This window comes from Neovison vison, chromosome 7, assembly GCF_020171115.1.
Source record: "Neovison vison isolate M4711 chromosome 7, ASM_NN_V1, whole genome shotgun sequence".
Taxonomy (NCBI): domain Eukaryota; kingdom Metazoa; phylum Chordata; class Mammalia; order Carnivora; family Mustelidae; genus Neogale; species Neogale vison.
This window is the reverse complement of record NC_058097.1, coordinates 147,647,229-147,673,747: the sequence shown is the minus strand read 5'-3', so window position 1 is coordinate 147,673,747 and position 26,519 is coordinate 147,647,229. Positions and strand designations below refer to the sequence as shown.

The following is a 26,519-nucleotide window of genomic DNA, read 5'->3' as shown; positions in this document are numbered from 1 at the left end:
GTGAGTCAGATAGAGATGCTGACTTTCATCTTTTCAAGTTTCTTACCTGCCTGATAAACCTATTTAGTTTATTTATTGAAAATAATTTTTTTCTCATTACAATTTTAATTAATATATGTTTTAGGGAAGGAGATAAGAATTTACTAGGTATGACCAAATATTACTGTTTGGTTAAGATTTATGTCATGGAAAATCATGTAAAGTATATTATTGACACTTGATAAAGACCAGGAGACAAGGGCAAACACATTCACAGGACAGTAATTGTGTGTGCATGCAAACACGTGCAAGCACATATATGTTTATATATATATGAAATCCTGAAATCAAGATTTCAGATTTTATCTGGAGGAAAATTTTGGCCCCTAAATGTGTTTGGATAAAAAGGGAGTCTGAGTAAAGTTTAGAGTGTGGTGTCATCGGTTTAGGTAGGAAGTATTTTAATGGAAAGATAAATTAATAAACTTATTCAGCAAACTTAATTGTATCTCTAGTAGAATGTGTCTGGGACTTGTTTTATCAAATAAACATTCAGTGAAATTGACTTTTTTGAGGTATGGTTCTATCACTTTTTTAAAAATATGCTTTATTTTTTAGAGTAGTTTTAGGTTTGCAGAAAAATTGTACAGAAAGTTATTTCCCCTCTTCTCTTCCCAGTTTCTTTTGTTCTTAATATCCTATATTAGAGTGATATATTTGTTAGAATTGTTGAGTTAATATTAGTAGAATATTAACTTTGTGGTCGCTCCCTGTTGTATAGTTCTCTAGGTTTTGACAAATACACAGTATCATATATCCACCATGCAGTATCATGCAGTGTAATGACACTGGCCTAAAAATCTCCTATTCATCCTTTTTCCCCTCTTTTAGAACCCCTGGGAACCACTGATCTTTTTACTGTCTCCATGCTTTGCCTTTTTCAGGAATGTCATATAGTATGTAGCCTTTTCAGATTGGCTTCTTTTACCTAGCAATATGCATTTACGGTTCCTCCATGACTTTTCATAGCTTGATAGCTCGTTTCTTTTTATTGCTGAATAGTACTCCATTGTATAGATATGCCACAGTTTGTTTAACTGTTGACCTATTAAGTGCATCTTGGTTGCTTCCAACTTTTGGCACTTGTGAATAAAGCTGCTATAGACATTCACGTGTAGGTTTTTGTATGGACATAAGTTTTCAGCTCATCTGGATAAATATCCAGGAGCATGACTGCTTGATTATATAGTAATAAGCCAATGTTTAGTTTTGTAAGAAACTTTTTTTTGGTGAGAAACTTTGAAAGTGCTTTATCCCTTGCATTGTCACTAACAATGAATGACAGACAGTTCCTGTTGGTCCACATCCTTGTCAGCATTTAGTATTGTCAGTGTTTTAGGTTTAACTATTTTAGTAAATACATGTAGTATCTCACTGTTGTTTAATTTGCAGTTCCCTGATGACATATGGTGTGAGCATCTTTTCCTATGTTTATTTGCCTTCTCTGATGAGATGACAGTTCAGATCTTTTGCCCATTTTTTTTTATTAAAGATTTTATTTATTTATTTGACAGAGAGAGAGAGAGATCACAAGTAGGCAGAGGCAGGCAGAGAGACGGGGGGAAGCAGGCTCCCCGCTGAGCAGAGAGCCCGATGTGGGGCTCGATCCCAGGACCCCGAGATCATGACCTGAGCCGAAGGCAGCAGCTTAACCCACTGAGCCACCCAGGCGCCCCTTTTGCCCATTTTTTAATTGGGTTGTTTATTTACTTACTGTTGAGCTTTTAGAAGTTTTTGGTATATTTTGGGTATCATTCCTTTATCAAATAAGTGGCTTTCAAATATTTTCTCCCAGTTTGTGACTTATCTTTTCATTCTTTTAATAGTGGTTTTTGCAGAGCAGAAGGTTTAATTTTAATGAAGACCAACTTAGTTTCTTCTTTTATGATCATGCATTTGATGTTGTATATAAAATCATCTCCAAGCCTAAGGTCACCTAAATTTTCTAGTATTATCTTACAGAATTTGTATGATAATTTTTAAAAAGATTTTATTTATTTGAGAGATAGAGACAAAGACAGAGACAGACAGAAACAGAGGAAGGGGGGAAGAGCAGAGGGAGAGGGACGAGCAGACTCCAGGCTGAGTGCTGAACCTGATGATGACCCTGAGATCATGAGCCGAAATCAAGAGTCAGACACTTAACCTACTGAGCCACCCAGGCACCCCACATAAGGTAATTTTTTTAGGGCGCCTGGGTGGCTCAGTGGGGTAAAGCCTCTGCCTTCGGCTCGGGTCATGGTCCCAGGGTCCTGGGATCGAGCCCTGCATCGGGCTCTCTGCTTGGCAGGGAGCCTGCTTCCTCCTCTCTCTGACTGCTTCTCTGCCAACTTGTAATCTCTGTCTGTCAAATAAATAAATAAATAAATAAAATTTTTAGAAAAGATAATCTTTTAATTTCACACTAGTTCTGTGATTTGAGTTAATTTTTATGAAAGGTGTAAAGTCTGTATCTAAATGTTCTGTTTCATTTTGTTTTGTTTGTATTCACATGTCCAGTAGTTATAGGACTTTTTGGTGTAAAGACTATCCTTTTTCCATTGAATTGCTTTTGTTCCTTTGACAAAGATCAGTTCACTCTATTCGTGTGTGTATGTGTTTCTGGGCTATCTGTTCTGTTCCATTGATTTATTTGTCTATTCTGTGTCCATATCAAACTGTCTAGATTCTTGTAGCTTTACAGTAAGTTTTAACATTAGATAGTGTCAGTGTTCTAACTTTGTTCTTTTTTGGTATTGAGCTATTGTGGGTTTGTTTTTGTTTTTGTTTCCTTCCTAATAAACATTAGAATCAATTTGTTGGTATCAACAAAATAACTTGCTGGGATCACTGGATCTATAGGTCAAGTTGGGAAAAATTGACATCTTAATAATAATATTGTTTTCCTATCCATGAATATGGACATTCATTTATTTGGATCTCCTTTGATTTCTTTCATCAGTTTTTCAGTTTTCATCGTTTAGGTCTTGTACATATTTTGTTATGTTAGTCTTCTACCTAAATATTTCATTTTTTTAGTCTAATGTAATGTTGTATTTTAGATTTCATGTTCTAATTGCTCCTTGCTGTTACATAAGAAAGAAATGGGCTTTTGTAATTAACCCTGGATTGTGCAACCTTGCCATAATCACTTACTAGTTCCAGAAGGCTTTGGGTTTTATTTTGTTTTTTGACAGGTGGGGAGGGGTTGATTTTTTGAGATTTTCTACACAGATAATCAAATCATCGGTAAACAAAGATGATTTTATTTCTTTTTTCCCAGTCTGATAGTTTTTATTTCCTTTTCTTATTGTGTTGCATAGTTAGGTTTTTCAGTACATGTTTCAAAGAGTGGTGGAAGGGGACATCCGTGCCTTGTTCTCCAGTGTAGGGAGAAAGCATCTGGTTCACTGCCCTTAAGTGTGGACAGTCCCCAATGTAAGATTTGACTTTATGATAGTATGAAAATGATACATATCCAGTAGAAACTGTACTTCAAATTTTGAATTTTGATTTTTTTTCCAAGCTAGCAATATATGATGCTAGGGATGATGCCTGGTTATAGTAACAGATCACAGTTGTCAGTCAGCCATGTGATCATGAGGGGAACAACTGATAATGCTTATAACCATTCTGTACCCATGCAACCACCTGTTTTTCACTTTCACTACAGTATTTAATAAATTATATGACATATTTAACACTTTATTATATAACAGTTTTGTGTTAGATGATTTTGCTCAACTGTAGATTAATGTAAGTGTTCTGAGCACACATAAGGTAGGCTAGGCTAAGCTGTGGTGTTCATTAGGTTAGGTGTATTAAATGTATTTCAACTTACAATATTTTTAACTCATAATGGGTATATTGGGGCATAACCCCATCATAAGTTGTTGTTGGCTGTCGGTTTTCTGGCAAATATTTTTTACAAGTTGAGGAAGTTTTCCTTTATTCTTAGTTTGCTGAGAATTTTTATCATAAATGGATGTTGAATTTTGTCATATGCTTTTTTGGCATGTATTGATATGATTATATGACTTTTCTTTTTTGCCTGGTTTATATGGTGAATTTCACTGATTACTGAATGTTCAGCCTGCCTTGCATACATGGAATAAATTCCATTTGGCTATGATGTATAATTCTTCTCATACATTGTTGGATTTGATTTGCTCCTATTTTATTGATGAATTTGCATCTGTGTGTATGAGAGATTGGTCTGTAATTTTCCTTTCTCGTGATGTCTTTGTTTGATCTTGGTATTAAGGTGATGCGCCCTCCTAGAATGAGTTAGGAAGTTCTTCTATATTTTGAAAGTAAACTCTTTCAAAATAGAATTTTTTAAATTTTTTATTTCTATAAACAACAAAAAAGAATTAGTGTTATTTGTTTATATGTTTGGTAAAATTCACCAGTGAAACCATCTGGGCCTCGTATTTCATATATAAGCCCTTTCAGATTATTTTTCGTAACATGGGTTTTAGTAGGTTGTCTTTAAGGAATTGGTCCATTTCATCTAAGTTACCAAATTTGTGGCCATTGAGTTATTTATAGTATTCTTTAATTATTCTTTCAGTGCCCATGGGATCAGTTGTGATGGCTTTTCTTTCATTCTTCATAATATTAATTTGTCTTTTCTCTTTTTCTCGGTTAGCCTGGCTAGAATTTTATCAAAGTTATCGGCCTTTTCAAAAAGCCAGCTTTTGATTTTATTTATTTTGTGATTTTCGCCATTTTATTTATTCTCTTTGGGGGTTCATTAACTTCTCGAATTTGTAGATGTATTTCTTTGCCTAATTTGGGAAGTTTTTCATCATCGTTTCTGTGAGTACTTTTTCACTTCTGCTTTATTTCTTTTCTCCTCCCTGTACTGGATGTTACAAATATTAGGTCTTTTTTTATATAATTGCACAGATCCTGAGACTGTTTTTGTTTTGTTTTGTTTTTTTTAAACAACACTCTGTTTTCTCTCTCTTGTTTAAATTGGGTGGTTTCTGTTGCTCTTCTTTCAGCTTAAAGATTCTTTTCTCTGTCTCCTACATTCTGCTGTTCAGCTTATTCACTAAGTTTTTTATTCAAAATATTTTCAGCTCTAAAATTTCCTTTTTTGGGGGACACCTGGGTGGCTCATTTGGTTGGGCGACTCCCTTCGGCTCTGGTCTTGATCCTGGAGTCCTGGGATCGAGTCCCACATCGGGCACCCAGCTCCACGGGAGTCTGCCTCTCCCTCTGACCTTCTCCTCGCTCGTGCTCTCTCTCACTGTCTCTCTCTCTCAAATAAATAAATAAAATATTTTAAAAATAAAATAAAATAAAAATAAAATCTCCTCTTTTTCTTTGAACTGGAGGGGACTATGCTAAGTGAAATAAAATTTCCATTTAATTCTTTTTTATATATTCAGTTTCTTGACTGAGACTTTCTATTTCTTTATCAAGATGTTCCTTTTTTTTTAATTTGTTTCATGGATGTTCTTAATTGTTATTGAAGCACTTTTATGATAGCTGCTCCCAGGTCTTTGTCAGATCATTGTAACATGTCTGTCATCTCAGTATTGGTATCTCTCTCTTTTTTAAAGATTTTATTTATTTATTTATTTATTTATTTATTTGAGAGAAACAGCACAAGCAGGGGCAGAAGGAGAGGGAGAAGTAGACTCGCTGCTGAGTAGAGAGCAGGACGTGGGGCTCAATCCCAGGATTATGGGATCATGACGTAAAGGCAGACGCTTAACTGACTGAGCCACCCAAGTGCCCCTCAGTATTGGTATCTCTTAATTATCCGTTTTCATTTCTTTGACATCTTTCTGGTTCTTGGTATATTAAATTATTTTTTTAAAATAAATTTTCTATTTTCCTTTCGTTAGTCCGCCCCCCAATGATTTATTTATTTATTTACTTGACAGAGATAAAGAGAGAGCACAAGTAGGCAGAGAGGCAGGTAGAGAGAGAGGGGGATCCCATGACCCTGAGATCATGACCTGAGCTGAAGGCAGAGGCTTAACTCATTGAGCCACCCAGGTGCCTCTATTAAATTATTATTATTTTTTAAAGATTTTATTTATTTATCAGAGAGAGAGAGAGGGAGAGAGAGCGAGCACAGGCAGACAGAATGGCAGGCAGAGGCAGAGGGAGAAGCAGGCTCCTTGATGAGCAAGGAGCCCGATGTGGGACTCGATCCCAGGACGCTGGGATCATGACCTGAGCCGAAGGCAGCTGCTTAACCAACTGAGCCACCCAGGCGTCCCTATTAAATTATTTTTAATTGAGACTTGTACATTTTGGATATGATGTTATGAGTCTCTAGATCTTATTGAAACCTCTTTGATCTGGCTTTTTCTGACACCTCTTTCTCTGATAGGGAAGGGAGAGATGCTATCTCATTACTGCCAGGTGGGTATAAAAGTTCAGGTTCCTCAAGCAGCTTCCATTGACACCCAAGTGGCAGGAGTGTGGGGGAGGGCATCCTTACTTTTGAGCAGGACTGGGAGTTCCCACTCTCCACTAGGCCTTCACTGCTACTGACCTGGCTAAGTGGTGTGGGAATACTTTGATATTGTTCCCCACATGGCCTCCACTGATAGCATGCTGAATAGGCTGGCCTCATTAACACTGTGTAGTAAGGAAAGTTCTTACTCTCCACTAAGCCTCCTCTGGTAGCACTCAGCTGGGAGGGAGAGGATTATATCATTATTTTTGTAAATCCAGGCTCCACTTGTGCTGTCCACTGATACTGTGGATGGTTATCACCTGAAAGGCGTAAAAGCCCCAGGTGCCTGGATAACCTTCTCTGAAATCTGTGGGATATTAGAGCACCTTGGTTCAGTTTGGTAGGGATAGAAATCTACTTTTTATTTCTGTGGATTCTATATAAATGAAGTTTGTGGCCTTTTTAAACTGGCTTTCACTTAGTATAGTGTTTTCTTTTTAAAAAGATTTTATTTATTTGAGAGAGAGAGAGAGAGCGAACAAGCAGGGATAGCAGCCAAGGGAGAGGAGGATGCAGACTCCCTGCTGAGCAGGGACTCGACAATGGAGCTGGATCCTAGGACCCTGAGGTCATGACCAAAGACAGATGCTTAATTGACTGAGTTACCCAGGTGCCCTAGTGTAGTGTTTGCAAGGTTCATCCATGTTGTAGCATTCATCACTGTTTCATTTCTTTTATTGCAAGGTAATATTCCTTTGTATGGATGTACCACATTTTGTTTTGGTTCATCAGATGTTGGACATTTGAATTGATTCCTCCGTTTGGTTATTATAAATAATGCTGTTATGAAAATTCATATTCAGGTTTTTGTATGGACATATTTTTAGTTCCCTTGGGTTTGTACCTAGCAGTAGAATTGCTGGGTCCTGTGGTATCTCTATGTTTAAGTTTTTGAGACCTCCTTTTTTTTAAAAATGAATTTTTGTCTTACTTATATTGTGATCTCGGGAAAGAGTCCTGAGATATTTTGTAGTGCTTTTTGGATTTTTTTTTTTTAAGATTTTGTTTGTTTGTTTGTTTATTTATTTATTTAAAGATTTATTTATTTATTTGACAGACAGAGATCACAAGTAGGCAGAGAGAGAGAGAGGAGGAAGCAGGCTCCCTGCTGAGCAGAGAGCCTGATATGGGGCTCGATCCCAGGACCCTGGGATCATGACCTGAGCCGAAAGCAGAGGCTTTAACCCACTGAGCCACCTAGGCGCCCCAATTTTGTTTACTTATTTGACAGACAGAGATCACAAGTAGGTAGAGAGGCAGGCAGAGAGAGAAAGAGGAGGAAGCAGGCTCCATGCTGAGCAGAGAGCCCGATGTGGGACTCGATCCCAGGACCCTGAGATCATGACCTGAGCTGAAGGCAGAGGCCTACCCCCACTGATCCACCCAGGCGCTCCTGCTTTTTGGATTCTTAGAAACACCTGTCCCCAGACTTCAGGTTTATTCTCTGCTTACATCTGTGTTCTTTCTATTAAAATGGCCGGTGCTGATAATTAAATTATTCAAGACATCTTTAAATTAGATGAATATTAAAGTGCTTTACATCATTATTAATTTGGAGACACTGTGAATGTATAATTATTCATAGTCATGACTTTCATAGTCATAAATTTACCTGTGCTTTTTAATTATTTAGAGAAAACAAAGTGAGTGCTTGCAATTAAAAATTTTGGTGCTTCGAAATGAACTGGAAAGACAGAAGAAAGCTTTGGGACGGGAGGTGGCATTACTGCATAAGCAACAAATTGCATTACAGGACAAAGGTGAGTAAAAATACCATACAAACAGCCTAACCTCTACATTTAGTTTTCCTTTTTCATTCTCCAGAGGCTCAAATAGTCATCTTTGTACAAATATGGTGATATGATTCTAAAAAATTTTGGAAGTATTTTGAAGGTGATACAGAAGGGTGTACAAAGATACACACACATACACCCACACAATATTTCAAAATTTCAAAATGAGCACACTTATGTAGGCAGCATCTCCACTGGGAAACAGGGCATTGCAAGGAGCCCATAATCTCAGAAGCTTCCTCGTGTTTTCTTCTGCTTAGGATATTTCCAGCCAGACTAACCACTACCTTGACTTATTACACCAAAATAGGTTTTGCTTCATCTTAAACTTTATGCAAATAAAATCATATAATATGTACATTTTATGTACTGGCTTCTGTTCAATATTTTGTTTGTAAGTTTCATCCTGACCTGCATGTTCTGTAGTCTTAGTTCATTCTTACTGCCCATAGTATTCAATTGTGCAAATATATATATGAATTTATTAATTCTGGCTTTTGGCAATTTCTAGTTTGGAAGTATTAGCTAATGCTTCCACGAGCTTTCTCATACATGCTTTTTAATGAAGATTTTTTATGCATTTCTGTTGGATATAAACTTAGGAGCAGAATTACATAGTTACAAGATAGGCATATTTTCATCTTTAGTAGATTATGTTGAAAAGGTTTCCAATGTGCTTGTGCCCATTTTACCTCCTCTCCACCCAGCAGTGTATCAGCTCTCTTGTCCTGTGTCATTGGTGGCACTTGGAACTTTCTGTCTTTTGTATTTTAGCCTTTCTGGTGGGTATGTTGTAGTATCTCCTCGCAGTTTTAATTTTGATGTCCCTGAAAACTAATGAAGTTGAACACTATTTTATGTTTCTTGCTGACTGGGATACACTCCTTTGTGAAGTACCTGTTGAAATCTTCCTGCCAGGACCTTCTCACCTACCTCCTCCCAGCTTTTTTGTGGGGGAAGAGGGTCGGTAGTTCTTTAAATGTTATAGATAAGGTTTCTTTGTTTGAAATATACATTTAAAAATATATTCTCCCATTCTGTGGTTTGCCAGCTCATTCTGTTTGGTTATTGTTTAAGATTTTTATTTATTCATTTGAGAGAGAGAGAGAAAACACAAGCAGGGGGAGAGGCAGAGGGAGAAGCAGGTTCCCCACTGAGCTGGGAGCCCAATGTGGGACTCAATCCCAGGAGCTCAGGATCATGACCTGAGCCAAAGGCAGGCCCTTAACTGACTGATCCACCTAGGCACCCTTTCTTTAATGATACCTTTACATGAATAGAAGTTCCATTTTATCAATCTTTCCTTTTATAGTTAAGATTTTTTATGTCCAGTTTAGGAAATATTTGCTGCTTTTAATGTCGTAAAGGTGTTATTCTATATTTTTTGAAGTGCTTTACTATTTTACTTTTTACATTTATATTTGTAATTCATCAGGATTTTTTTGTGTGTGTATGATGTTAATAAGATTCATTTTTTCATATAAATATTCAATTGACCCACTACCATTTACTGGAAACCTTTCTCCCTTGCACTGCAGGCTCACTTTTGTCATAAACTGGTGGCCATGTACTTAGCTGTCTGTTGCAGGCCCTCTGTTCCGTGGATCCATTTGCCTGTTCCTTTGCCATTATCTCACTGTTCTCATTTCTCTCATGTTATAATTGGTCTTTATATCTGTTAAAGTTCTTCTTCCCCTTAGTTGTTTGTTTTCAAGATCACCTTTCTTCATCTTTGCAAGGATGGAAATCTACTTTTTCGTTTTTATGGTTGTGCCTGTTCTGGACATTTCATATAAATAGAGTCTGTGGCCATTAGCATGACCAATAACTGGCTTATTCCTATCCTTTTGCATTTTCATATGGTTCTACACAGAAAAGGAAATCTGGCTAGTATTTTGATTGGGACTACATTTAATATATTTATCAATACAATTGGGGATAATGGACATCTTTACAATATTGAGTCTTACAACCCAAGAAAATGGTATATTCCTTTGTTTATTAAATCTTTACAAAACATGATTAAGATAAACTAATTGTTAGTACATGGAGTTTCCCATAATTCATTGAATTTATTTCTATTTTTTGATGTTTTATTATACTATTATAAATGTTTAAATTTTATGTTCTCCTTCTTGCTGATGTGTAGAAATAGAACTGGTTGTTTTAAAGTGGTATTGATTTTTATTATATGTGCAGATTCCTACATCACATCCTGACTCAGCATGACTTACAATGTCATGTCAGTCTGAATGTTTCAGCTGTAAAAAAACTTTTAGTTTCTTAAACATGCTTCAGTCTATCTTGCCTGCATTTAAGCCACTGTTTAAATGTTACTTTTCCCAGGAAATTTTTCACTGGCTCCCTTTCCCTTCTCCTGCCTCTGCCCCCTTGGTTACATGTACTACCATGTTTTCTGTAGCATCCTGTGTCCATTATAGCATTGTTAATTATTAGTTTATCCCCTCCTCTAGGCACTAAGATCTCTGAGGGGAGACATTGCCTGTGTGCTGTGTGAAAAACTTATATTCTTCGGGCATGGTACAGTGCCTGGACTCAGTAAGCATTGAATGAATATTTATTGAATGAATGAATCATATTCATGGTTGTCAGTCTAATGTCGTGGCTTATTGCCAAAGAATAAAGACTTCTGTACCTTCTAGCTTAGCATTCATTGGGAAAACTGATACTTTCATGTGAAACAATATAGAAAAAAAATACTATATATTGTTTGGCAGTGGTTGTTAAAGCTATCTGTGCTGCAACACAGCTTGCATATTGATTTTGAGACATGAGAGTCTGATGGGATAATACCACTTAAATCGTGAGACATTGTGAGCAGAGTCTATTTCCACAGTCTCTGTTGAGTGACTCCAGATAACTAGGTAGCTGTCTTCTCTTCTGTAGCAAGACTTGGTTCTTATGATGGTGTGGAATTTTTATTATATTTAAATTGCCTGTTACCTGTAGAATATATTTCTGCACATCTTTTTGTAGGGTCATCAATTTTTAAAATGAGAACACTATAGCATTTTAGAGAGGTTCAGGGCATTTGCCATTTTCTAAAAAGAGAAGTAATAATACTGATAGCTATAATGTTTCAGTTGCCATATTACCACTATATAGATATGATGTTATTTAATCACCATAATAATCTGTGAGGTAAGTACTGTTATTATTGACATTTTATAGTTAGGGTCAGAGATATTAAATACCTTTCTTAAGTTCACACGGCTAGTGACAGGTGATGTTAGGATTCAGATCTATAGGTTCTAAAACTCTCATTGTATAATACTGTATAATACTACATTTTACCAAAGATATGCTAAGTAAAGCCTGTGGAATGTATATTATTAACAGCATATGGTAAAAGGATAGGGAGAGTTCTCCTGTTATGTTCTCAATTGTGTTTTTTCTTATAATGATAGAGTGAAGTCCCAGGAAGTCTGTCATCAGCCTGTAAACAGATGGAATGATAAACAGTGATTTCTATCCCATTTAAAAGACTGAGTGTCAGAGTGCCTGGGTGACTCAGTAGGTTAAGCGTCTGCCTTCAGCTCCAGTCATGGACCTGGGGTCTTGGGATCGAGCCCAGCATCAGGCTCCCTGCTCATCAGGGAGCTTGCTTCTCCCTCTGCCTAATGCTCCCCCTGCTTGTACTCTCCCTTTCTCTCTCTGACAAATAAATAAATTAAATCTCAAAAAAAAAAAAAAAAGACTGAGAGTAATAATAATAATTGCTTATATTTATAGATTATTCATTACTGAGGCAATGTTTTGTGTTTTCTATTCTTTATCTTTTTTATTTTTTTAAGATTTTACTTAATTACTAGAGAGAGAAAGAGAGCACAAGCAGGGGGAGTGGCAGGCAGTGGGAGAGGGAGAAGCAGACTCTGTGCTGAGGAGGGAGGGAGCCCAATGCGGGGCTTGATCCCAGGACCCTGGGATTATGACTTGAACTGAAGGCAGATGCTTAACCGATGAACTACCCACACACCCCTATTCTTTATCTTATTTGGTTTTTACCTGTAGTCCTATCAATTAAGGGTATTCTTATTATCCTCCTAATAATAAATATATATTATTATTCAGTTTTCAGATGAGGAAACTGAGTCTCAGAGAGATTAAGGACTTGTCCAAAGCCACAAAGCAAGTTAGAGGGGAGCCTGTGTTCAGAGTTACTCGTGCCTAACTCTGCAGCAAAGGAAGATTATAGGATTTTGTAGGTATCTGTTCTACTGTTTTAATTCTGACAGTCAAATCAGAATTAGCACATTTTAAAAAAAGATTTTATTTATTTATTTGACAGAGAGAGAGAGATCACAGGTAGGCAGAGAGGCAGGCAGAGAGAGAGGAGGGGAAGCAAGCTCCCCGCTGAGCAGGGAGCCTGATGCAGGGCTCCATCCCAGGACCCTGAGATCACGACCTGAGCAGAAGGCAGAGGCTTAACCCACTGAGCCACCCAGGCGCCCAGAATTAGCACATTCTTGAATCTCCATTTTATCATGAAATAAAGGATGAAAATGCTCAAAGTTAAATATATATTTTCCAGGATGGGTCAGAATTACTGATTTTTAACACTGACTCTGTATTGCAGGAGCTTTCTCCCCACTTTTATACAAACTTTTGAGATGAGTATTATTTTGTATTTTCCTGAACTGTTGGAATCATTGAAAGCTTAGGATCTAACACCTTGGTCTCAAACATAAAGAGGAGAAAGAGTGCTGCTGTTGGCTGCAAAATTTCTGCCATTGTGTATCTCTCTAGACTGTGGTAGTCAGCACTAGGGTGGGGGTGGGGGATTGGAAAGAAGGGGTGGCTGGATACAGATAACCAGATTTATGTACCAGTAGATCTTGTTCTACTTGGTGGGTACTGCTGTTCTTCAGAGTGATTGTGCTAAGTAACCAGAGACATATTTATTATCGGTTGGAGAAAACATTAGTGTTGAACCATATTCTTGCATGCTTACACTGAATGTACTATTTAATGAATCTTGAGTCAGGTTAAAATATAAGGAAGATGTGGTCCATATACACTATGGAGTATTATGCCTCCATCAAAAAGGATGAATACCCAACTTTTGTAGCAACATGGATGGGACTGGAAGAGATTATGCTGAGTGAAATAAGTCAAGCAGAGAGAGCCAATTATCATATGGTTTCACTTATTTGTGGAGCATAACAAATAGCATGGAGGACAAGGGGTGTTAGAGAGGAGAAGGGAGTTGGGGTAAATTGGAAGGGGAGGTGGACCACGAGAGACTATGGACTCTGAAAAACAATCTGAGAGGTTTGAAGTGGCGGGGGGGTGGGAGGTTGGGGTACCAGGTGGTGGGTATTATAGAGGGCACGGATTGCATGGAGCACTGGGTGTGGTGAAAAAATAATGAATACTGTTTTTCTAAAAATAAATAAATTGGAAAAAAAATAATAAAAAACACCTGAGTCACTGGTATTGGTAACACGAAGGGGAAAATGTATTTGTCACCTGTGCTTGTGGCTTAGATTTCGCATGTTTGCTAATCATTTGTGAAATGACTTGCTAATATGAATATTATTGACTTCTTACATATTATGACTTCTTTTTGGAATTTGGTGCTTATCCAGGCACTTGGTTCTCGGCCCAAGAGTGCAGTTAGTATACAAAGTCAGTAATATATGATATTTAATCATTGCTACTGATTCTTCTGATGATCTTACTGGAACTACTTAACTCTGCAACTTTTTACACATATGTGTAGTGAGGATAGCAGCTCATAGCAGTGCCATAGGGATTAATTTGTGTGAACATTTGGGAGAAACAAGGTGCCTATTGTATATTTTATATTTTTGTTTATAAAAATTTATTGCGGTAGGATGATATATTGGGAAGAGGCAAAAAGATAATTTCTGTCCATGTTGCTGACTTGCTGAGTGGCCACGTGCTCTGAGGGGCCTCATTACTCCACACCTGTAAGTTTCCCCTTCCCACTCCTCAAAGGCTGTGGTGTTCAACTTGTCTACAGCAACTTCCAGATGGGCCATGAGCTGATCCGTTCAGTATTAATGTTTATTATTGGGTGCATTTTCATTGTTGGCAGATATTAGTCATTTAACTTATGATGTTAATAAAAAACAGATTTCCCCTCATTAGTGTCTTAAACCAAATAATCTCTCCATTAATTAATTATATGTTGGCTTACAGTGTCTGTTGCCTCAACCCCCAAATCTTAGAGAAGCAACACTCCATCTAAATTAGTTTGCTTGAAATTTGGTTTAGAAAATGGTATGAAACATTGGTCTTAAGGAAATGTGTTTAGGTTAATCTCAACATATTTTACAAATGTTGACAAAATCTAAGAACTCTTCAGTGTGCCTGGGGAATGATATGAACTTTTTAAAAGCACAGTTCTCTAAGCTTTGTAGGAAGTGGCTCTTTTTTAATGCAGTTAATTTTCTTGATAGTAATAATAACGTATATAAGGTACTTTGTAGTTAGAAAGTGCTTGCACAGAGATTATCGTATTTGATTTTAAAGTATCCCTGAGACCTAGGTATGGAAAATATCATTATCTTTGTTTCATATATATGAGATAACTGAGAAGATAAGTGACTGGGGCCAGTTATGAACAGATAGTTCGGAGCAAAGTTGGGATGTTGACCTAGACCTTCCTTTATCTCTAAACTCTGTGCTTTTGTCACTATTCCATATTATCTAAAACCTTACAAAATACATTCATTTAAACCTTGCATAAATCTTAAAAAGTGGGTGACTTTTATTGAAATTCCATAACATGCTAGATATTTCACTTATGGTATATTATTTAGCTCTTAAAAGGGTCCCAAGAGAATAATTTCCCCCCATTTTATCAAATGAGAAAAATTGGGCCTCAGAGACATTTGTCACAAATACGAGCAGATCCAAATTCAAATTTAGGTTTCTCTGACTCCAACACCTGTCTTGTTTCTACGAAACAAAATATTGTTGCTTTCTCTAGTATGTGCCCAACAGATAAATTGACTAATGGTTTGCTAGTTTTCCATTTGGCTTGTGGACTATTAGATAAAGAACCTTGTTCTACTCTATACCTTTTTTATTATAGGGTGGGTGAAGTGATTTTTTTTTCCCAAAGATGTCTTTGATTTGGTTACATCTTAATTCATTAAGAGGTCTGGATTAAAAATCTGCCATTTTCTCATTTTCTCCCTAGACCTGTCATTCAACCTTTTTGGTCTTATCTTTTCTTCACAAAACAAAAAATTTTGAATTATGCAGTCCAGATTTCTTACATCTCTAATACTCTGTTTACCTCAGAAAGTTAAGATTGACAAAAAGGAGTGGAATCTGTTAATCTTTTTTACAAATCTCTTTATTTTTCCAAATTTGGTACCAACAATGTATTTCCCAGCAATGAAAGGTACAAAAATAGAGAGTGAGAGAGATTCTCTGACCCTAAGTGTGTATATGTGTTTATAGACATTGTTTATTAACTGGGAAGGCATGTGGTGGGACCTTCTGTTTTAAAGATCATCAATTCATTTTGCTAAGCAGGAGCAAAAACAAGCACATTCTTTTAGTAATGTAGTGTGTAGAAGTCAGCTATGTCAGATTTCATTGCTGAGATTTAGGGAAAAAATCCTCTTGGTAATTTCAGTAAATAGAAAGTTTTGATCCTTTATTGCCAAAATAAGAAATGTTTTATATGGAGTTTCCATCAGTTATGATCATTTCTTTTTTAAATTTAATTTAATTACTTTATTTTTTTAAAGATTATTTATTTATTTGACAGAGACACAGTGAAAGAGGTAACACTAGCAGGGGAGATGGGAGAGGGAGAAGCAGGCTTTCTGCTGAGCGGGGAGCCTGATGCAGGGCTTGATCCCAGGACTCTGGGATCATGACCGGAGCTGAAGGCAGATGCTTAGCAACTGAGCCACCAAGGCACTCCAGTTATTTATTTTGTAATAAATTTGAGTAAGATGAACTATGTATCTAGTTCTACTTAATTAGCTTCTTTTTGGTCAGTAAAGTATTGTGCTCTTTTCTCATAAAAGAAGAATCACACACAGTATATTTAAATTAGGGCTTCAGTTTCTATTAAAAGGTCACTGATTTCTATTTGAAATTATAAAGACATTATTAAGTATTATGTAACAGTTTTCTCCTCTTCCATCATAAGGTCACAAAGGTGAAAAATCACCTTACTGACTTTATAATTCAATATATATTTATTTGTAATGATAGCAGAATTTAAATTTTATTAGTCTCTGTATATGTTCTGATTTTTTTATAGCCATCTGACAGAAATTCCTAAGCAGACTTCCTTAAAAATTATTAATATCTGCCTTTCAAAAACTTCTGAACCTGAGGACAGTTTTTCCCTGGGGCTTATGCTATTAAAGTTTTTTTACTTTGAGCTATTGACATTGTATGTATCATGTGAAAGCAGAGAACTTGGCAGTGGGGAGGACAAATCTGGGTCCTGAGTAAACTTAAGGTTTTCTTTTCAGAATGATTGTTTGCATATATTTATAATGATTTATTCCAGTAATGTCCTAATTGGATTATAGGGAAGGTAAACTATCATATTTTAATCTCCCTCTTTTGCAGTGGAAGGTATAGATGGGCAAAAATAAGCCATCTGACAGAATTTTCATTTGGCTTGCCATCATTTTTCTCTAATGGAATTCCAAAAAGCTAGATGTGGCATTTACAAAGAATACTTTTGCAATTGGCTGGTTCAACACAGAGATAAGAAGAGGTCAGAAGGCATGTAAAGGAAACAGGAAGAATACCGAGTATGTGTATGCATGTGTACCTTCATCAAGCTCTTTAGTCATCATTTATGGAACACCGATAATGACCCCAGCATCAGTAAGATGTTAGAAACGTAATGACAGGTGTGATAAGTGTATGACACAGATATTTCGAAGGTGTTATAGGAGCACAGAAGGTAAGTATCTGAAAGTCAACACCGGGTAAAGGAGGTGACCCTTAGGTTGAGTCTAGAAGAATACTTCCCAGATAGATGGAACACTTTATACAGAAGCATAGAGGTAGGTTAGAGAATTGTAGGTAATTCTAGTAAAGCTACAGCTAAGGATACATTTAAGTAAGGGTCCATAGGAGAAGCCACAGGGGTAAGGAATGCCTTAATCATAAATTTTTTTGTTGAAAGGGTTGGGGATCTACTGAAATAACTTAAGCAAGCTTCGAAAGACAAAAGGTAGATGAAACCATATTGAGGACTACAATACAGTTTGGGAATTAAACATATATTTTAGAAAGTTCTCTTTGAAGAGTTGAGGATAGAGAACTGTTGGGGAGTTATTACAATAATCTAAGCCTTCCATAATTAAAATCAAAACAGATTGGCAATGTAAAGGAAGGAGGGAGTGTATAGGTTCCAGGAATATTTCTATGATAGACTCTACTGTTAATGGCTTGGTGGGTTTGAGGAGAGAGGGAGAGAAGGATGTAGGATGGTTTCCAGTTTCTATTTTTGACAACTGGGTAGATGATTAAACAAAGACAAATGCTGGGGGAAAAGCAGATATTGAGGAAAGAGAGAAAAAGGAAGAATTAATTAAGACTTCCAATTTTGGATACTTTCCTAGTCGGTAAGATAAGAAACAAGAAACCAACTAAAGTAAATATCAGGTTGTGACAAGTACTAAAAACAAGCTATGATGATAGACGATACTGTGGGAGACCGTTTCTGCAGAGATTGCTCAGAAAAGGTTTGCCTGAGGAGCTCAGCCTTGAAGGTAAGAATTGCTGGAAAAACAGAGGAAACAGCAAATGAAAAGGCTTGGAAAGGGCTTGGACTGTGGAACAGAAAAGAGGCCACTGTAGCTGGAACATAATTTGTTAGGAAGAGAGCAGTGTGACTGACATGGGTTGGAATGAAAAGAAATTCGGAGTTTATATAAATGAAGCTGTTTGCCTCACCCACTGAACAGGAGAAGGCTAAGAAAATGGCACAGGGGCTGGTTTCCATATTAGGTAGTGGGTAGAATTGTGAAGGAATCTGATTATTTCAGGATGGTACGAGGTGAGACAATTGTATTCAATTTAAATGTTGTTTAAGGATTGAGGGGAATATGTGGAGTAGTCAGGTCCAAGAGTGGGAAAGCACACTAATGAGCGAATTAGAGTAGGATTGATAGTTGGACAGTGTGCCTGGTAGGCTCTGTGCTTGTATGTTTAAAGTAGAGTCAATCAGACTGATTGTGTAATTTTCTCTACCCACTCAGAGCTTCATGGGAGCAGGTTGAGAGAATGAAAATGTTGAACAAAAGTGAAACTAATCCCCATTTTACAGATGAGGAAAATGAAACTCAGAAAAGTTGAGACTTGTCTAGAGTCCTGAAAGTAGCATATGTAGGATTTCAACCCTGATCTTTCTGCTTCCTGAGTACAGGGGCTATCGAGTATAGTACTCTGCCTCCCGTAGGATCTGCCTATTGTATTGAAACACTAAAATGAGCTCTGACCTTGTTCGCCATCAAGCCGTTTGTGTAGAATTACGAAAGGAATCCACTGCTTCCCACTGCATGTTAGAAGGAAGTGCATCAGTTCTTTAGGGAGAAAAAAATTTATTGGCACTAAATTCGGAGAGGAATTTAGCATGCAATTTCTTCTGTGTAGTGTATTAAATAGCATAATGAAATATAGTCAATTGCAATTTTGCAAAAGTTACAGCAAGAAATATCTGTTAACCCTTGAGAAGGGCAGCATCATAAATCATAGTACAGAAAAGGCAATTCTGCAGGGAAGGAAACTAAAATAGTTCAAGTATATTGCTTTTTGGTCATCAGACTTGATGTAGAAAACCCAGAAGAATGACGGTTTATTGGTTTTAACTTTAATTTTGACAGGAACTGGCCATTGTCCAGTCTGAGACCAAACTCTCTGGTGAGAGAGAGCCCAAAGAGTCTGTGTTTTGTTTTGTTGATGGAAGCAAGATTCATATTCTTTAGCTATTAGATTTTCAGGAAACAGCATTGACATTTGGTTATTAAAATTAAGCATCTGACTGGAATTCTTGCTGAACAGAGAAGTCATCTTCCTAGCAGAGTGGAATGTTAGTGTGTACATGGAAAGGGCCAAACATTTCAGAAAGCCATTTTGGAATATGGTAAACCAAACAGATGCATTTTCTCTCTCTCTCTCCCTCTCAAGGACCCAGTGATCGATCATAAAGATACTTGCATAAAGAATGAACCAGTGATGGTGGTGAAAATAACAGAGGGTACCACTGGAATAGCAAAGATTTTGACACAGTTCTCAAAGACACTACATAGATATGATTGTTTTGATGCTTAAACTGGAGTAGAGAAAAACTGCAGCATATAACACAAATAGAAAGGGTTTTTGGTACAACTCTCAGAGACTTCAACTTGGAATTTCCAAGTATAGAAATCAGGAATGATGGAGCAATAATTCGGGTAGCTGGGCCTACTAGCTCATTTTCTTTTCTCTGTGAATTTGGAGTAACTTCCTATAATACTTGCTCCAACTGCTTTCTAAACATAATGGATTCTTGACCTAGTTAGGTCCCATGGTACAAGGGTTTGGCATTGGAAGGTGGAACAGAGCCTGGCTCTGGACTTTTACAATTGACCTAGAGGGAAAACATGAAAGGCAGCTCTACTTAGAAGTGAAATGCCTAAGAGTAACACAATCCCAAAGTGAAGTTCTCCTTACTTGACAGTTGTGGTGGTTTAAACGTAAAGGTACTACCTTCATCCAGCATGGCATATATACTTGGAAGGAAACCCCAATTGTCAATAGGACCTACCCGTTTACACTGAGCTGGCATTTGGGAATAATGCCTTTCATGTAAATAAATCTTTATAGCTTCAAAAGAAACCTACACTAGTTGCCTTACTAATCAGTTTAATTGCTTGTCCATGGATTTTATTTGTTTATTTGACAGAGAGAGAGGGAGAGAGCCACATACATGGAAAGCAGGGAGAGCCATAGGCAGAGGCAGAGGGAGAAGCAGGCCCCCTGTTGAGCAGGGAGCCTGGCTCAGGGCTCCATCCCAGGACCTCGGATTATGATCTGAGCCAAAGGCAGAGGCTTAACCAGCTGAGCTGAGCCACCCAGGCACCCCCGTTCACGGATTTGAAGGGAAAGCCAAGGGTCATCATATATTTGAGGAAAACAGTATGAACTAGCCCAAGTTGCACAAACAGAATAGCGGACCCAAAAGGAGCAGAAAATAGAAAGAATCAGATTCGACTTCTAGCACCTGCCTAGGATGTAAAAAGGTAGAAGGAACTTCATTTCCACCCTGACAACAAGAGAAAGCTGGGGAATGTACAAACTCAACTTTTCTTGAATCTAAAGAACTAAGATTACAGGTCAACCAAGGAGCCTGATACATAAGAAAAGATGAGACAGGATATTAGGGCTGACTCAGTAGTGGCAGAGCACAGGGGGGAGTTGGGCCACTATCTAAGAAGGCAAAATAATTTAGTCATAATTTTTAACAAATTGCTAACCACTAAGTCCGCACTCCTGTAAGACTATATAACAACTAGAAGGCAGTTCAAACCTGTGTATAGTTTATTCTGTGTGAATCTACACTGGATATTCACAAGAAAGACTGGAGACAGGGTAGAAGATGTAGAAAGCCTCCCTTGGTGTGGTATAGGTCGGGGGATGGGAGTGGATACTGTTGTTAGAAAGCACAACTCTTCTCTAAGAACGAAAGCATTACGCCTCTGGAGGAGGAGCTGTTAAGCCCTGCAATCCCGTGGGCATAGGTAAAGGACTGGAGGGGAAAAAAAGAAAACATTGTCGTTAAGGGTAGGGCAGTAACCTTGTTGCACCTGGACTGTTAGAAACCTTCTATCCCTAGGGGAAGGACAGTATCACTGAGAAAGCCCTACCTGATACCTAAGGACACAGGGTCTGTTTAACTCAAACAAGATGAAAGAAAAACTCTGCTCTCCTCCCCAACCAGGCTGGAGAGCCACCACAGTGTGCCACCTGAGGAGTCAGTCGCTCTTGTTTCAGTGTGGGTTTACATGGAATACCCAAATCTGAGTGTGGAACAGGTTCCCTGAGAAAAAGCCTCCCGCAGATCATCTCCACCACCATCACCACCTCCAGTAAGGGGGAGTTAGAGGAAATTTGAAGAATGTGTTACACTGAAGGTAACAACAAAACAGCAACCACAAAACTCAAACGCAGCCCAGTTCCTAATTGTATTGACTCAATTCCCATAACAGCAGAAGATGCATGCTCTTTTCTTGCTCTATTGTCCTGTGTTCTCTGTTGCACATGATGGTGGGTATTCAATCAAAATTTTTGAGACATGGAAGAGCAAAAATGAAAAAAAAAACACATCATTATCTCTCCCCTGACCCAATACCACCAACAAAATGTTATTGAGAAGAAATTAACTCAGAAGAAGAAAAAACCTCAGCAGTGACTCAGATGTTGGAACTACCAGAGAGTTTAAAATAACTACGATTAATGTGCTTCAGGCTTTTGTGGCAAGGTGGATAACAAGCATGACTAGGTAGTAAATTTCAGCTGAGAGATGTAAACTATAAAATATACAAGTCTAATGGATATGCTGTAAAGAAAGAATACCTAACAGAGGTGGAGAATGCCTTTGACAGACTTTTCAGTAAATGTGATACAACTAGGGGCGCCTGGGTGGCTCAGTGGGTTAAGCCGCTGCCTTCGGCTCGGGTCATGATCCCAGGGTCCTGGGATCGAGTCCCACATCGGGCTCTATGCTCGGCGGGGAGCCTGCTTCCTCCTCTCTCTCTCTCTGCCTGCCTCTCTGCCTACTTGTGATCTCTCTCTGTCAAATAAATAAATAAAATCTTTAAAAAATAAAATGTGATACAACTAGGAAAAGAATATGTGAACTCGAATATAAATCAATAGAAATTACCCAAACTGAAGTGCAAAGAGACTTAGATAAATCTAAGATAATTCATTACCACCAGTCCTATATTTTACGAAATGTTCAAAGAAATTCTTGGGGCACCTGGCTGGCACAATTGGTTAAGCTTCTGACTCGGTTTCAGCTCAGGTCATAATCTCAGGGTCATGAGATTAAGCCTCAAGTCAGGCTCTGTGCTCAGTGCGCAGTCTCCTTGAGATTCTCTTTCTCCCTCTGCCCCTCCCATTCTCATTCTCTCCTCTCTCTCTCTGAAATAAATAAATATATCTTAAAAAAATAAAAAGAAAAGGAAAAAGAAAAAAAATTCTTCAGCAGAAGGAAAATGGTACAGACAGAAACTTGGCTCTACACACAAAAAATGAGATATCCAGAAATGGTTTAAGATATTATAAACACATTTTTTCTTATTTATAATTATGAAAGACTATTTTCTAATGCAAAAATAGCAATGTTTTGGAATTTAAAACGTGTAAAGTAAAATGTGTGAGGAATGTGAACAGTGGGAAAAGGAAGAATTGGGAGTATGGTACTTATAGTTTTTTTAATATTCTACATGAGGTAGTATAATAGTATTTGAAGTTGGACTTATTTATTGATGTTATATACTGTAAACTCTGGGGCAACCACTAAAAATTTAAAATGGAGGTAAGATAGCCAGTAGTGAAGAAAGAGGGAATGGTAAAAAATATTCAATCCAAAAGCATAAAAAAAGATAAAGGAGCAAAGAATAGGTGGAACATACAGAAAACAACTAGCAACATGGTAGATTTTAAGCTAAACATCAATTATATTAAGTGTAAGCAGTCTAAATATCTCATTTAGAGATTGTTCAGATTTTATATTTAAAAAAGACCCAACTAAAATGGGTATCTCTAAGATAACTCTAAGATATCTAAGATATCTCTAAGAAACCCATTTTTAATATAAAGGTAGATTGATTGATTAAAGGCAAAAGAATAGGAATAGTACATCATGCAAATATGAATTAAAAGAAGGCCAAAGTGGCTATATTAGTAATAGACAAAGATTTCAGAACAATGAATATTACCTGTGATAAAGACAGATTTTAAAAACATTGTGGTGGAAGAGTCAGTCACAAAAAGACATAATAATTCTGAATATGTATAACAGAGCTTCAGAGTATATAGGTAGTAAAAACTGGTAGAACAAAGAAGAAATAGCCAAATCTATGTTTATAGCTGGAAACCACAACACTTATCTCTCACTAGTTCATAGAACAAGCAAAGACAAAATTAGTAAGGAGAAAAGACTTTAACAACACTAGTAACTAACTTTACTGATTAAGAGTGGACCACCCCAATGCACACCAGCAGAATATACCTTTTTTCATGTGTACATGGAACATTCAGTTAGGCCATAGTTGTTATCGCAAGTACGAAAGAGTCAAATGATGTATAATACGGTCTCTGACTAAAAGAAAGAAACTAGAAATCACTGATAGATACCTGGAAAATTTCAAATATTTGATAATTGTTCAACACATACATGGGGTGGATGGTGGAGGTTGTCAACTGAATGTCATCTGAAATCATGGAGGGTGAATATTTGGGGAGGACCTATACTGTGGCTAAAAAAGATAAGTGGTGTTTCTTGATTATGTTCTGTTTGGGGGGCAAAATTAACAACGTATGGATCATTTAAATACAGTTGAGAGAGGAGAGAAATATGTTGATAAAATTGCTTAGGTTGGTGAATTTATGCGGAGGTGTAACTGTATTATGGTCAGTAATGTACTTCTTGTTCCTTCCTGCAGGAGATGTGCAGAGTAGTTGAAGGCCCGCTTTCCTACTGGATTGCGGTTTATGAAACTAATCCCCTTTGTAAGATCCAGAGATTAGTGTGTCTGGATCTAAGACTGTTTTTCTGTGCCTCAGTATTTCTGGGTGTTATCAGGTCTGGATTGTCAAGGACAGAAGATGCTCTCATTTCTTAGAATAGGAAGACATAAAAGGACTTTTTGATCACATAAATGGAAATGTGGGTTACAAAAGTTGATATAAATACAACAATCAGGCATATAAACAAATACAAATCTCTGTGTAGAGCTAAAGCAAACACTTAAAGGAAATTAAATGTTCCGTAATGGGGTTGGGATATGGGGTATCAGTTAAAATGTGGAATATTCATATAATTCACATCCATGGAGTTGAATTTTACACAGCCATTAAACATTACAACTCAGACTATCTGTCAACATGTAAAAATGCTTATGACATAATATGGAAAAATCAGAATATACATTTCCTACACACTGTGATTGTAACTAAAACTACTTATATTTATGAACTAATAATAATTAGTCAAAATGCAAGTAATTTTTCCTGTTTTACTTTTTATACTTTCAGAAATGTTGTATAGTATCTGTAGGTGAGAAGAAATTAACCACTTTTTAAGAAAATCAACTTCATTTTTCAGAGCAGTTTTAGGTTCATAACAAAATTGTGCTGAAGTTGTAAAGATTTGCCATATATTGCAAACTCCCACACTTGCATAGCCTCCCCCATAAGCAACATCCCTCACCAGAAAGGTCTATTTATTCAGTTGATGAACCTGCAGTGAATAAGCAGGAACACCTAGAGTCCACAGCAACTTTCTTTTAAAACGAAGTTGTCTGAATTTTGAAATCTCATCAGGGTTTCTTGGTCAGCAATCCAGAAATCTGGAGGCAGAGACTCTTATTCGGATTCCTGCTAGAGGCCAGACTTGTGTCAAATTGAACAAGTTGGGAGGTTTTTTCCAGTGAACTCTCCAGAAGACCTCAATACCCAGCTTACTTTGCCTCTGAACTCTATTCACGGTTAGGGGATGAGCTCTGCCTTTTTGGTTGTTGGTAAGCAGTTCTATCTGCAGTATTACATCGGGAATTGTCTCCCTCTGTCTCTAGGAAGTGTGTTTTCAGCTGAGCACCTCAAGCTTCAGCTCCAGAAGGAATCACTGAATGAATTGAGGAAGGAGTGTACTGCGAAAAGGTAAACGTGGCCCTGAGAATAATGGTTAAGAGTGTTGGGTTTGCTTTGAGGACGGGATTTGGAAAAGTAGCATTCTTTGAAAGTTGCTGGTATTAACCTACATTCTGCACACGTCGGTGCCACAATAATTTATTCAACGAATATTTGTGAAGCATCTACTCAGTATTTGTAGCCATTACAAGAGTTCCTAGTGTATAGTCATAATCAGAAACGTGAACATTGTTTTTCTAGTGTTTAAGGCCACAGCACCATGACTTAATGTCTGAATCTTCTCCTCTTCCCATCTTCTACGATAGAGTAGCTTATTTTCTTCAGTCATTTCTTCAGACTTACTCCTGTTTAGTGTTAGTCCATTGGGATTACTACCACAGCTTCTAGCTTATCTAACATCAGTCTGTCTTTCCAGTTCATCCTCTCCCCTTTTTTATTTTTATTTTTTTGTGATTTTATTTATTTATTTGTGATAGAGAGAGAGTGGGCACATGAGCAGGCGGAGAGGCAGAGGGAGAGGGAGAAGCATTGAACAGGAAGCCTGATGCGGGGCTTGATCCCAGAACCCTGGGATCATGATCTGAGTTGAAGGCAGACGCTTAACGGACTGAGCTACCCAGGCACCTCAGACCTCTCCTGTTAAAATACGAGGTTTACCATATTTTTTTTTTCCTCTTAAGAAGTCATGGTGATTATTTTGCTTAATTTTCAAATAACCTTCAATAAATTGGCACTATACAACTGTAGCTAATTTCAGTCCTCCACAGCATTCAGTTAATAGATGCTAATAGTTTTTCTTTTTATTTTTTTCCAGCACATGCTTAATTTGATGCCACTTCTGTTCTTTTGCTCATGTTTACTCACTTTTTCTGGAAATCCATCTCATTCTACATTTTTCTTCAAGAAACCTTAGCAGTTGAGCATTCAAGAATGTTAGACCTGGAAAGAACCGTGGAGATCATCTGGTCTGATCTTCTCAATTTGCAGATAGGAAGGCAAGGCTCTGGGAAGTTACTTTGTCCTGATCACAAGGAAAACGGGACTAGATCCCTTTAGGTCTTTAGAACTCCTTGTGTTTCCTACTACTTTTACATTCCTGAGACCTATAGTTTTTCTGAATCCCTCTTTTTCTTAAATCGTTAACACAGTTGAGCAGGTTAATTTATCCTATAGATGTTTTATCTCTTGGTCTTATGTCTTTAGTTCAAGAGAAGAGGTACATCTCTTACCACAACTTACTGTTTGTTCTTTTTATTCTTTTATTTTCTGAATATGGCAGCAGGCTATTTTTTGAGGTAGCTATGAGTGAGAAAGAGAAGACTTCCTTA

At 37.3% G+C, this 26,519-nt stretch overlaps 1 protein-coding gene across 1 annotated transcript in view; it reads left to right on the top strand.

Moving 5' to 3' along the window:
- The window catches only part of UVRAG (UV radiation resistance associated), a 305,816-nt gene that overhangs the window by 151,732 nt on the left and 127,565 nt on the right, over nucleotides 1–26,519 (top strand). Inside the window, exons 8-9 of the mRNA XM_044258508.1 lie at nucleotides 8,136–8,262; nucleotides 25,116–25,200. Of these exons, the coding sequence (XP_044114443.1) occupies nucleotides 8,136–8,262; nucleotides 25,116–25,200 (212 nt within the window). The remainder of the gene's footprint in view (nucleotides 1–8,135; nucleotides 8,263–25,115; nucleotides 25,201–26,519) is intronic.